Source organism: Manis javanica, chromosome 14, assembly GCF_040802235.1.
Source record: "Manis javanica isolate MJ-LG chromosome 14, MJ_LKY, whole genome shotgun sequence".
Lineage (NCBI taxonomy): Eukaryota > Metazoa > Chordata > Mammalia > Pholidota > Manidae > Manis > Manis javanica.
Window position 1 is genome coordinate 5,689,532 of NC_133169.1, and position 12,902 is coordinate 5,702,433.

General features: G+C 42.3%; 1 protein-coding gene across 8 annotated transcripts in view; it reads right to left on the minus strand.

The window, feature by feature from the left end:
- UHMK1 (U2AF homology motif kinase 1) overlaps window positions 1-12,902 on the minus strand; it is an 88,655-nt gene that overhangs the window by 36,213 nt on the left and 39,540 nt on the right. The window contains exon 1 of one of the 8 annotated variants that reach the window (XM_073221786.1): window positions 4,250-4,816. The exons of 6 other annotated variants lie outside the window; for them this stretch is intronic. In XM_073221786.1, the coding sequence (XP_073077887.1) occupies window positions 4,250-4,543 (294 nt within the window). In that variant the 5' untranslated portion in view covers window positions 4,544-4,816. Of the gene's footprint in view, window positions 1-3,815; window positions 3,840-4,249; window positions 4,817-12,902 lie in introns of those variants that run through there. One more of the 8 variants, XM_073221787.1, reaches the window with a different exon arrangement.

Here is a 12,902-nt window from a genome sequence, read left to right on the forward strand (position 1 = left end):
AACTTCTACATATTTTTCTCTCAAAAAGATGCCCTCCAAAATTGAAGTGACAGACTGGCTTCATGATTCTTCTTAAAAAATCAACTTCAAATAAGATTAGCATATAAGATTGAGTGCATTATATTCCCAACTTTTAATTTTACTTTGTTATGTAAATTTACTTCCAGGACAGAATACTTCAAGTGTGGAAAGGATATCAGCTATCAAATATACTTTATGAGACAAATGATTCATAATAAAACTAAGGCTTCTGTAAAGAAAATGAAGCCTTGATTATCAGTGTGGGATACAATTCTAGCTTGCTGACCTAGGACCCTCATTCTTTTCCCCAAGTACTTCTTTAGTCTTTTCTATCCACTGAAATCCCAGTCATCCTTAAAGTCCTGCCTCACATAGTGCAGTTTGAAATGAATCTTCACGGGTCTGAGAATCAAAAGGGACCGACTTTTATTTCCAGCTCTACTGCTTGGGCAAGTCGCAGACACCTTCAACTTTGATGTATCTTCATCTGTAAAATGGGAATAATACAATGTTCTTCACAAGGTTCAGAGGCATAAATAAAATAATCCTTACAACCAATGAAAAATGAGGCTCTAAGAGGTTACTAATTGCCCAAGGCTACATACGTAGTAGGTAGAAAAACAGGAATTTTAACCCAGATAAACGTGATTCTAATGTTATAATCATTCCACCACACAACAACTCTCACAAGCAAGGAAATACTAAGAATTTAACCCAAGGTCTCATTTAGAAGATAAGCGGTATAGCTGGGTGGTAACCAGCACTGGGCTCTGGAGTCAGATTGGCTGGGATCAAATCCCAGCTCCATTATTTCCTAATTTTGTGGTCTTGAGAAAGTTATATAACCTTTCTGTACCTCAATTTTTGTCACCTACAAACTGAAGATAAATACAGTACTTAAGGTTAAGAGGATTAATGAGTTAGTAAAATGAAAAGCATTTAAAATAGTACCTGGCACATGGAGAGTCCTTTATAAATGCTACTAGCAACTACTACATAAATGAGTAATTTGTGCTCCAGACCACTGAGTTACAGCCTCCTGGACATGAGGAGAGCTACTTTTTTGAATTCATACCGGAGGATGAAAGAAGTTTGCCAAGGACATAAGGAGAGAAAATCCGTCAAAATGGTTCCAGTAAAAAAATGTATTCAATGAATAAGGAATAGTGTTGGAATATGGGTAGCAAATAGCTGTAGGTGAGACTGACCGTCTATCAATGCTGCTATTTCTGTTAAATGAAAGGTGACAGGGTCACACCACCCTTCTCACTTACTTATATGGATAGGTTACCTCTATAAGTTTCCTTTTCATATGTAAAGGCACATTAATAAACAATTTAAGATGGAAAATTATTTAACTATCTTGTGCCATTATTAATTCATCCCATATTTAATGAGCACTTGCTGCCTTCTGGTGACAGAGACACAGCAATGAACAGCGATGTACATGACCACATTCCAGTGTGGGAGACATACACACAACATGTCAGGTAGCTCAATGAGACAAGTTCTACGGAGAAAACCAAGGTGGGGTAAGGAGTCAAGAGACACAGGGGAGATGGTGGATATTTTACATGGCGTGGTCAGACAGGGCTTCTGCGACATTTGACAATACATGTGAATTAAGAGGGGCAAGCAAGTTAGCATGATGGGGAGGAACGTTCCAGGTAGAGGAAGCTACAAGGGCAGCAGTTCTGAGGCAGGAATGTGCCTGGCATGCAGCTGGAGCCGAGCGAATGAAGCAGAGTGACTGGAAACGAGGCTGGAAAATGAGTAGAGACCAAGCAACGTAGAACCTTGTGATCCAAGTAAGGGCTTTGGGTTTGGGAGCCATTGGAGAATTAGGAGAAGGCGAGTATCACTCTGTTGCTCTGTGGGGAAAAAAAGCCTGTAATTAAAGCACAAGTGAAGGCAAGTGGAAGCCAGCAGACCAATTAGGGAACTACTGCAATGGTCTAGATGATGGACGAGGGTGGCTTACAGTGGTGGTGAAGGTGGATTCTAAAAGGTGGACCTGCAAGACTAGGTGATGGACTGAACATGGAGAGAGAGAGAAAGACGGAGATGAAGCAAAGATGACTCCAAGTGGTGGTGCCATTTATACTGAGGTAGGGAAATATGGACAGGAGCACATTTAGGGATATGTGTGAAGGGAATCAATGCTTCCCCTTGGGTTATGTTAAACTTGAGATGCCTCGACATCCAAGCAGAAACGCTGATGAGATAGCAATGTAGGAGTCTAAAGTTTCAGAGGAGATACGGAGCTAACCAGAAAACTTTCAAGGTCATCAGCATACATGATATTAAGTTATGGACTGAATGAGATTCACTAGGAAGTGCAGATAGATTAAAAAACAAGAAGTTAGGAGACTCAGCCTTGGAAACTCATCAGGGTATTAGAAGGAATTTCTATTGATTTATATATGTTTCAAGAGAGATGATTCCATCATTTTTTAATTAAAAAAATACATCATATAAAACAGCCAGCAGAGCGATAGGTTTATTTTTCAAGAAATGGGGTCTTTCCTAGGGTCTCATCTAAACTACTCTTTTGCCCAGATGTAAGGGAGCATACCGTACTGGGAAAATCAGCCGGGAACCAGGTAACTGAAGAATTGGAAGTACTAGTTCTGGGTCCCTCCCCATCATTTGACTGTGCAAATCATTTAACCTCTCAGTATACACATTTCCTCATAAAGATAATACAACCAGTCCTACTCACACCCTCAAAGGACAGTAAAGAGTCGAGAGTGATCTACCCACTAAAACACACATGCAAACATATTATTACACCATTTTAAGACATAAATCAAACTCTTCCTAAAAAGTCATTTCATACCTAATGGCTAAGCACCTTCAAGTGCTGCATACTTCAGAACCTTCAGATGCTTGAGAAAATGGATCCATGCCAATAAGACAACTCAGAGGTTAAACTCTGAAATCATTTGTGCATTTGGAGGAATAATTTATCTGATTTTTTTTGTGGTAGATATAACCACCTCCATGCCACAAAAACAGTATTTTTCCCTTAATTCTGATAAGAGGTGTGCACAGGTATATAGTGGTAAGCATCAGTGAAGAGACTGGGATTTTGACAGCCAAAGGCTGAAAAAGTACAGATCTCTAGAAATTAGGACAAAACGCAATATACACCCATTAATACATCTGCATCAAAAACAATGACAAATTTGACTATTATCAAATAGAATTTAAATGCTAGTATTAAAGAAATCTGTCTTTCCCCCTCCTTTTTTGGTCTCCTTCCTGCCCCTATCTCTGCTGCTGAATTATGTCCCCAAAACTGATAAGCAAACCTCTTAGACCTTTTAAAATGTAGCCTTGGGGTTGAGCCATAACCACTGAATCCTATAGATGCGTGGCAGCGCAGCCTACCAAGTCTTTCTTAATCCCAGCCAAGTGCGCCAACTCAATAATAGCGGGGGAATAAAAAGCTGCCTTCGGTTTCCCGTAAATCTTTCAGTCCACACCTAGTGAATTCCACTAAAGCACTACATAATGCCATGCTCGTGTTATCACAATCACTGCTACCTGACCAGATTTCATAAACCATGTACAAATACAGAACAGCGTCCGGCCAAACGTAAAGTGTTCGGGAAGCCATATGTCCGGCCCCCGTGTGCTCTCGGCTCTCGTATTCCACCCTCCTGCTTGGCCGACCCAAAGGAACCCAGACAGTCCAACCCTCTCCCATGACCAGTATTAAACAAAAAGCGGCAAGTAGGTTTTGTCCCAGTCTCACATCCCACCGCGGATGCTTCGTGGTCAACACTCACAATTTCTCTCCTCACGTAGCCATGACACGCCACCCGGCTGGCTCCCACCCGACAGCTCCACGCCCCGCGGTCCGCCCGAAGCCCCCCGAGGTTGGCCTAACTGTCCTCGGGGCCCGAGACCCTCAAGCGCCCCGCCCCGTCCGGGCGCAGCCGCACTCCCAGCGCTGGGCAAATCCCTGATTGCAGACCTTGCCCCAAGCGCCCCGAAGCGGCCCGGCCCCGGGGCGCCCCCGCCCACGTCCAGCGCCCGACCTCCCGCGGGGGCCCGGGCGCCGGCGGGCGGACTGTGCCCTTAGGACAGGCGGCTCCTCGCAGGGCCGGCGCGTGCCCCGTGCGCACGCCCGCGCGCGGCGGGACAGACCCCGGCGCACCCCGGCCACCGCGCCGTCCAGGCCGGCGGGGGAGGGAGACGGCGCCCGGGTCGGCGCCCTCACCTCCCTCGGCGCCACGTCAGCTCTGCCGGTTCCGGCTGCGACTGCGGCTTCAGCTTCAGCGGCGCAGCCACCCGAACGGTGTCCCACACCCGCTCCGCATATATACCGCCATCCGGGGGACCGGGGCGGGCCGCGGGCGGGGGCCAGGGGAGCGCCGGCCCCGGCCACCCCGCCCCTCGAGTGGCTGCCGGCGCGGGGAGGAGCCCCGACCGCCCGCCCGGACACGTCAGCGAAGCGCCAGCGCCGGGGACCAGGCGGACTCTGAGAGGGGCGGGGACCCGGAGCGCCAATCATTCTCTGCTCCAATGGAGGCGGAGATGCCCGCGGGAGGCCCCGCCCCAGCGCCGGCGGGCGGGGAAGGGTGCCCCCTGCGACCGCTGTAGGGGCGGGGCCCCGTCCGCGAGAACGTGCCGCCGTGCGGGGCGCCCTGTTGTCCCCGCGTCGGCCCGCGGGGGGGTTTGTCCTCGACGTCCAGGCGTGCCTTGGTCCCAGCGGCTCAGGCGCGCGCCTCTCCGGAGCGGGCCGCGGCGCTGGGCCGGGAGCTCGGTCGGCGGCTGGCGAGTTCTGGCAGCCCGCCCGAGTGTTTGCGAAAGCGCGGCCGTCGTCCGCGCAGCACCCGGAGGGCGGACCTGGCGCGCCCCGAGCCCTTGGGCTGGGTATTTAGTGTCGACTTGGCCACACCCCCAGCAGGGCTTCGACCCGGTTTTACGGTGTTTTAGGTTCCACGCGTTTGAAGCCAGGCCATTTGCTTTTGCACAACAGGCACGAAAAGAGGAAGTGCAAGCAAAGGTATTAGGTAACCCGAGATAATGAAAAGTGCACCGTGTGAGCCCGGTTGTCACCTGTGTGAGACCTGGGGGCTTACGCCCCGCGCCACAATATTCCACACGAAAATGGTGATTGGACAGATGGCCTCCGGGGCCATTGCAAGGCCACTGTTTATTAACTGCCTGTTGGTCCTGTTCTGTCATCTTGTGTGGATGGGCACGTACAGGTTATATGTTCAGCCTTAGGCCTTTGAAAGCTGTGTTTACATTTAAAGTTGTGCTGCACTTTGCACAGTTTTGCAAAAAGTCCAATACCTTGAAATATCAAAAACACCTAAGTTTAACAAAGCACCTAATATAAGTAAGTTCAGGCATTTAGATACCTTTCTTTACCTTCTTAAGGACCAGGGCCTCTTCATTACCTTCATTCATTGCAAAATAATCCACCACACTAAGTGACAATTTACATTTGGTAAATAATGCTGGTTGATTTATATTCAGGAGGTTCAGTATTCTCCATCTTTAATGATCCCAGAATTTCATCCATTTATTTGAAAGATTTATAGTGTAGTAGTGCTTACGTATATGAGATCTGAAGACAGAATTCTAGCTGCTTTATTGCTTGTGATCTTTGGCAAGTTAATTCATGAATTGGTTTTCTCATCTATAAAATACAGACGATAATAAAAATGCCCTTGGGGTTGTTGTGAGAATTAAACCAGTTACTACAAGTAAATAATATAAAACAGACTATATACAGTGTAAATGCATCGTAATTACTGTTATTTGAGTGCTGTCAGGTGCTGTTGTACATCATCATCTGGAAAGCCTCTCATTGTTTGGATCCGTGATACTATAAAGGACATTTCTCTCAAATCTTTCATGGTAACTGAGAATAAAATCACTATCATTAATAATGCCCAGGTCCCACTTAAAGAGACCTAGAAGCCTGCCCACAATGATGTAAATGAATATAGCATTGTGACCTTTAATGAAAGGAAGAGAGTTTTAAGACAGTTATTTCTATAAATATACTGATTATTACTCTTCTCTGTTTCTATACCCTGAGAGAGAAATACATGAGGGTTTAGAAAAATTCTAAGAGACCCAGATTCAAAATCACCAACCCTTACAAGCAGTGTTGTCATTTAACTTCTCTAAACCACAATTTCCTCCTTTATAAAATGAGGATAATACCTACTTCACATGGGTGTAGTACCAATTGAATGAGAAAGAGTCTAAAATAGTGTCTGGAGTATTTATTACAGACCTTCAATAAATACTCAATGAGGATTGAATAAAGAACAAAAATCACTACGGAGAGTCCTTTGAAGATAAAAGGTATAATGGGAACCCAGCAATGAACTATTACACAGTCAGATTTTTACTTTTACCCTTTCTGCTAATTTTATTTCTAGTTACTAGTCATAAGAAGGGCATTAATCTCATCTTGCCAGATAAATATCAAGAAACTTCTTACACTGGAGAGCTATTTCTGTCCTTCAAAATATATTTTATATACATGGCCTCTTAAAACAGCAGGGAAAAAAGCAAGGATGCTTACTCTATCCATGATTATTTAATATTAAAGATATCAGCTAATGAAATTAGACAAGAAATTGTAAGAGGCTTAAGAATCAGAAAAAAATAAGTAGAACTACTTAATTTCTAATAACTTGAGAGATTACATAGAAAACCCCAGGGAATCAGTGATGAGACTGGCTCACCTGCAAGAATCAGTGGTAAGACTAAATCGTAACATGGTTTCAGCAAGGTAGAAGGCTATAAAATCAATGGACAGAAAACAAGAGTTTTCAGGTACACAAACAATAACCAGTTAGAATTAGAAGACCTGATGGTAGAGAACATCCCATTTATTCTCTAACAATAGTAACCATAGTAACAAAGTTACCATTCTCTAACAAATTGTAACAAAGAAAATTAAATAATTAGGTATAAATCAAACATAAAATGTGCAAAACCTGTCTGAGGAAAATTAAAACACTTCCACACAAAAGTCACAAAAGATACTTAAATCAAATGCAAAAATGTCCCTTGTTAATTTATACATTAAACTCTACTCCCTATTAAATTATAAATTTATAAACTAGACAAACTGATACTAAAGTTGAACTTTAGTTCTCATGGAAAAAGAAACATGAAAGAACAGCTAGAAAAACACAGAAAAGCTATCGTAAGAAGCCTACCTACCAGATGTTAAACTAGTCTATGAAGCCCCTATAATTAAAATAATGTGGCACTGGAACATGAATAGATGAACAAGTGGAATAGACTAAACCGTCCAAACTAGGCCCAACTACCATATCTTAAAGATGGCATTTCAAACCACTGGAGCAAAAAAAAAAAATGAACGTTTTAATGAATTGGGACAAGTGGGTAGCCACTTGGAAAAGTACAAAAGGAGATCCATACTTCACACCATTCACAAGAATAAAGTCCAAAAACATAAGGGATCTGAGTATAAAATATTAAATTATACTAGTACTAGAAGACTTGTAATGCTAGGCACCTGCCGAAAAACACTGATAGGAATAGATATGGAGAGACTTTAATAATACATTGTTACTTTTTAAAAAAAAAAGCAAAGTGCAAACAAGTATACATAATGAAAAAGGGAAATAAAAATGTATCACATCTGGTTATTTTGGGAAAAAGGAAATGTAAACAGCAAACCAATGAGATTAGTTACCTACAGGGAAGCGGGCAGCACTGGACTGGAAGAAGGGCTAGGGGTGTTGCATTTCTCTGCATATAACTTTCTGTGTAGTTTTGACTTTTGGAACCAAGCTGATGTTTTACATACTCAAAAAAATGAAATAAAATTAACAAAGAGAAAGTTGGACGCTGCAATAGAAAACAAACAGAAACAAATCATCCTACCTGTGTCTTAAATAACATAATTCCCTGAAAAGTTTCCTAGGGAAACACTCCAGTAACTTCTGAACACAGTATTTATTTTTTTTTACAGCTTTACTGAAGTTGTCTTGAAACTAGAGATCTTTAAAATGCAGTCAGATTACTTTTACATGTGAATGTACCTGTGAGTAAAATACTTTATATGCTCTCAATCTAAAGAGAATTGTAAACAAATATTAAACTCTAGTTAGTAGTTTGGCATTTCATAGTGATATGGGTTAGCAATTCTTAAATTATTTTATGTAGAGTGGAGGTGGGCAAGTGACTAAATATATTACTAATGAGGGCATATTTACTGTTGAAGAAAATCACAAATACAGAAAGGGAGTGAAATGAGAATGACCTCTTTAGTGGCAAACTGGAATTGAAATTACCAGTATGAACTCATGGTTATTACTCTAAACACAGAAATAGATAGGTGTGTATATGTGATAGAAATGTATAGTTGGGGGAAAGTGTTAGCAATTGGTGAATTTAGGTAAAAGGTACATGGAATTTCTTTATACTGCTCTGCAATTTCCCTATAAGGTTGAAATATATCAAAATTTAAATGTACAAAATATTAAAATACTACTAATGGTGGAGTTCTTCATGGTCAGTCCAGACACAGAAGAAAGTCTGTAACCCACGGAGCACCCAGCTCCGTGTCCTTGTCCCATGCCACATGCCCTTTGGCACCCAGTCAGTATGCCACATCACCTGGGAAATGGCAAATGCCACCAGCAGTATTGTTTATGATGGCAGCTGTGCCTCCTTGGAACAGGAATGATAGGGAAGTGTTTTGCAATGATTAATGATCTCCAACTTTCCAGTTGAAAACAGTGAGGCTTCGATAAGGAGACTGGAACTTGTGCCAAGTGGGAGTTGCCTGGAAACCCTTGGGTGGAACTATTCTCTTAACAACAAACTGGCATATTTCAGGAGTCAATCAAGAACAAACAGACTTTTGTTAAAAACAGGTTGACTGAATTACGCTGCGCCAGTCCTTATGATAGTACCATGGGGAATCAAAAGCTAGGGTCTCTGTCCTCAGGGAGTTTATAATGCAAAAATATAGGACAGATGTTCCTCTTTCCAGCAAGAGGGTCCCAAGTGCCACAGTGAATACACTAACGAGGGATTTCGGCACTTAGAGGAGGGTGAGAAAAAAGGAGTGAAGGAATTCCCCTAAAGGACAGGCCAATAGGGTTTGAGGAAGAGTCAGCGGGTGAGGGGCAGCCTCCCTCTTTACAGAAGCTGCCCCTTGATCCTCAGCCATGACAATGGGGTGTCTACAAGCTGCTTATTTGTTTTCCTACTGGCAACACCACCACCTTTTCTAGCAGGAGCTAGAAGAGAAATGACTTCCTTAATGAAAGAAACCAAAGGACTTACACTCAGCTGAAGAACTGAGGAGTGAAGTACCTACCTGGGGAATGGTATTAAATAACCTATGACATCTGAAGCATCAAAAAGGAAATATGACTACAGAGTATATATTTTTGATAATAGGTATGATCCCAGCTTGGTTTTAAAAAAAATAGATAATACTTTCATCTATTAAATAGACAGACAGAAGATAGACAGATGGATAAATGAGATGATAGGTAGAGAGAAACTGTGAGATTTGGAAAAATCACTCTAAATCCCTGAACTTTAGTTTCCTCATCAACAAAATTGAGATAATACAGTACATTTTACAGAGTTGGAAAGAAAATTCAAAGAGCACACAGCTGTTCAATAAACATAAGGTGAAAAAAATGAAAGAGAAGGAAAGAAAGAGGAAAAAAATAAAGATAAGAAGGGAAATGGAATAGTCCTCTCTTAAAAATACAGAATCATGTTGCGATTTCAAGAGAGATGTTTTAAATGGGCCATTATTGCACACAAATTCAAAAACTCAGTAGGGCATACAAAAGAAGTTCTTATCTTTTGTCTTTTAGGGGCAATGGGATTATTTTTATATTATTTTGAATATATTTTTCTGAATTTACAAATGTGAAAATTATTTGATAATTAAGAGAGTATATGTTTTTTAATTTCAGAAAAGCAGGTTGTTACTTAAGCAGAAGAGCCTGCTCACTAGCTTGCTTGGTTTTCCTTACGGTTGTGTTGGACATGTGCCTGTCTGTGCACACTTGTCCTGTGTAGTACAACCAGTGACGACCCACTCAGATTTTTCAGGGTGGGCTGGTTTGGGTGAGGCTACCCCAACGGAGTCCTCCCCTTACTGTCTCTAATGCAATGGCCTCAGATAGATCACTGAACTTCTCAAAGAACGCAGATGGTTTCCCAGAACATCGGATCACTAGGAAAGTCTGGCTCAGCTCTCGGATGAGCTCAAGGCAAGGCCTGAGCATTCATGAACTCGCTGTTTCCGAGACAAATAAATGGGTGGTGAAGCGATCAGAGCTCTGAGCTTCCTGTTGACCGTCTGGTAAAGTATGAATACTTCATTCTCCCGGGAGATGATCCTGGCAGCTCACCACTCCTCCCACGCTCTAAATTTCTATAGCTTATGGTGTGTTTTGAAATACTGTGAAATAACAAATACATGAAATTAATTTTTTTTACTTAAAGTACAGACTATTATCTCAAAACTTGACTATTATCTAGGAAGTGCATAAATAACAGACTGGAATAAGCCAGGGAGCAGGTAAGAGTGTGTTGTGTGCAATATTAGAGATACACAGCTTCAGGACTCCAAATTGAATAGGTTTTTATGGGGTGGAAGAGTGGATTTTAAATATAATTTCAGGGCAATTGGCTGGAGACTATCTGGTCCACCTCCCTTAATTCATAAAGACACAAAATCTCCCCAAAGTGAAGTGGTTTACCTAAGGACGGATCAAACAGGTAATTAAGAAGCAGGAATAAGATTAGAAGTCAGCCATCTATTGCTACATAACATGATTTTTCTGAATGAGCCTAAAAATAATCCAATCATTAAAACCCTTCAACTTCAGTAAAAAATATTCCCAACATAATTTCTTCCCTTAAAGCTAAACATATCATTACCATTATGAGTCCTGGGTCAAATATTTAATGTCTATTCTTAGTGGCCCACTTGGACGGATTTTCCTAATGAACCGTAGTGGTGTCTCCAGGGGGAATTCCTCAGAAACAGCCTAGAATGGCATCTGACCTACACTGAAACCAGAAGTGCAACATATTTTGTTCTTAAACCTGCCTCCCCGCCCACCTGGTGGTTCAGCCACCCACTTGTGCTTATGGATGCCCATTCATAATAGTCTCCCAGATGTGAACAATCTCCCATAAGCTGGTTTCCCAGCTATACTCTAAATACAGTATGTTTGGATTTATTACGCTTTTTATCTCTAAGTTCACCTCATCTCAATAGGAGTAACACACACAAGGTAAACCACAAGTTATTATTGTTGGAGATACCTCCTTGTCACCTATTCCTTCTTGATGGGTGAAATTTGCTTTCTATTTTTCAGGTAATATCTTTAAATAAGGACATAATAAAAAATGGGATGTCACCTCCGAGAAATCTCAGGCACAGCAAGAAGTTCGTTCATATTATTTTGCCCCAGGCACCACATCTCCACTTGGCCTGTGTTACTTAATGTTAATAGAAAAGAGACCCAGTGTTGCAATACAAGTCTCTTGACAGTGCCAACTGGATTGGTATCAAACATTAACTACAAAAATGCAGGCTCAAAATTTACTTATGTTTCCACTGCTGCTGGGCAATTATTTCCTGAGTCATCCGACAGCATTTATTTATTCACGTACTTTGTTTTTGACTGTTTAGCGTAAGAGGTAAGAATATGGATTCTGAAGCCAGAGAACATGAGTTTCAGTCCTGGCTCTGCAGTGGCCTAGCTGAGCGATCCTGGATTGGTTAACTGATGTCTTTGTCCCTCATCTCCCCACCTACTAAAATGAGGTCATAATAGTATCTACCTGCTAGGGTTGCTGGGGGATATTCCTAAAGTCCTTAGACCAGTTTCTGACTCAAAATAAGAGCTCTGTAAGTTTTTGTTTAAAAAAGACTATTTACTAAGTTTGGCTTACTGGGCAGGTATTGGGGAATAGAATGGTGTGGCAGACATACTCAAAGGTGACTCCCATGACCCATGACCCTACCCTGCCTTTTGGATTGTATAAGGACCTGTGAGTACGACCTCTTGATAGCAACCAACTGCCATGCTGTGAACTGCTGCCCACAGAGAGAGCCGCACAGAAGGGAATTTGACACACTTCTAGGTGCTGAGAGTAGCCTCCTGCCAGCCAAAATACAACCAACCAACCTTGAAGTTTATAGTCCTACAGCTGCCAGGAAATAAATTCTGTCAAGTAAATGAGCTTGTAAGTAGACTCTATGCCAGTTGAGCCTGCAGATGAGAACGCGACCCACTGACACATTGACTGCAGTTCAGGGAGACCTTGAAGCAGAAAACCCACCAAAGTCCTGGTCAATACTTTAATTACAGCTTTTTGAGAGAACCTAACCCAGAAGATCTGTGTAGCTGAATGGGTTAGGAGAAAAACACACAGCCATTCATAAAAATTGGCGCCACTTAAAATTTATAACCATTACACAAATACTATATACCACATTTCTCATTCTCTCATTCTGCCATTATTCTAGGTGACTATTTCCTATCTCTCAGACCTTCTCCGCCATCTCCACTCTCAGCAGATACCCTTGCTTCTCCTTTCATTGAGAAAATGGAAATACGCAGAAGAGGATTTCCTGCCCAGTTCACCTGATTCCAGCTATAGGGAAGCTCAGAATTTGTCCTGAGAGCAGTGAGAAGCCTCTGAAGAGTATTATAAGCCATCCTTCTATCTTCTCTACCTATAATGTGGGACAAGACAGCTAATATCACAGGCCTGCATATCCTATGGGCATCCGTCTCTTACACTATAAAATTGTGACAGTCCTTGCTAGCCCAGCAAGGGCACAAAAGATCCCTGGGCATAGTTGGTGGTGTTTGAGA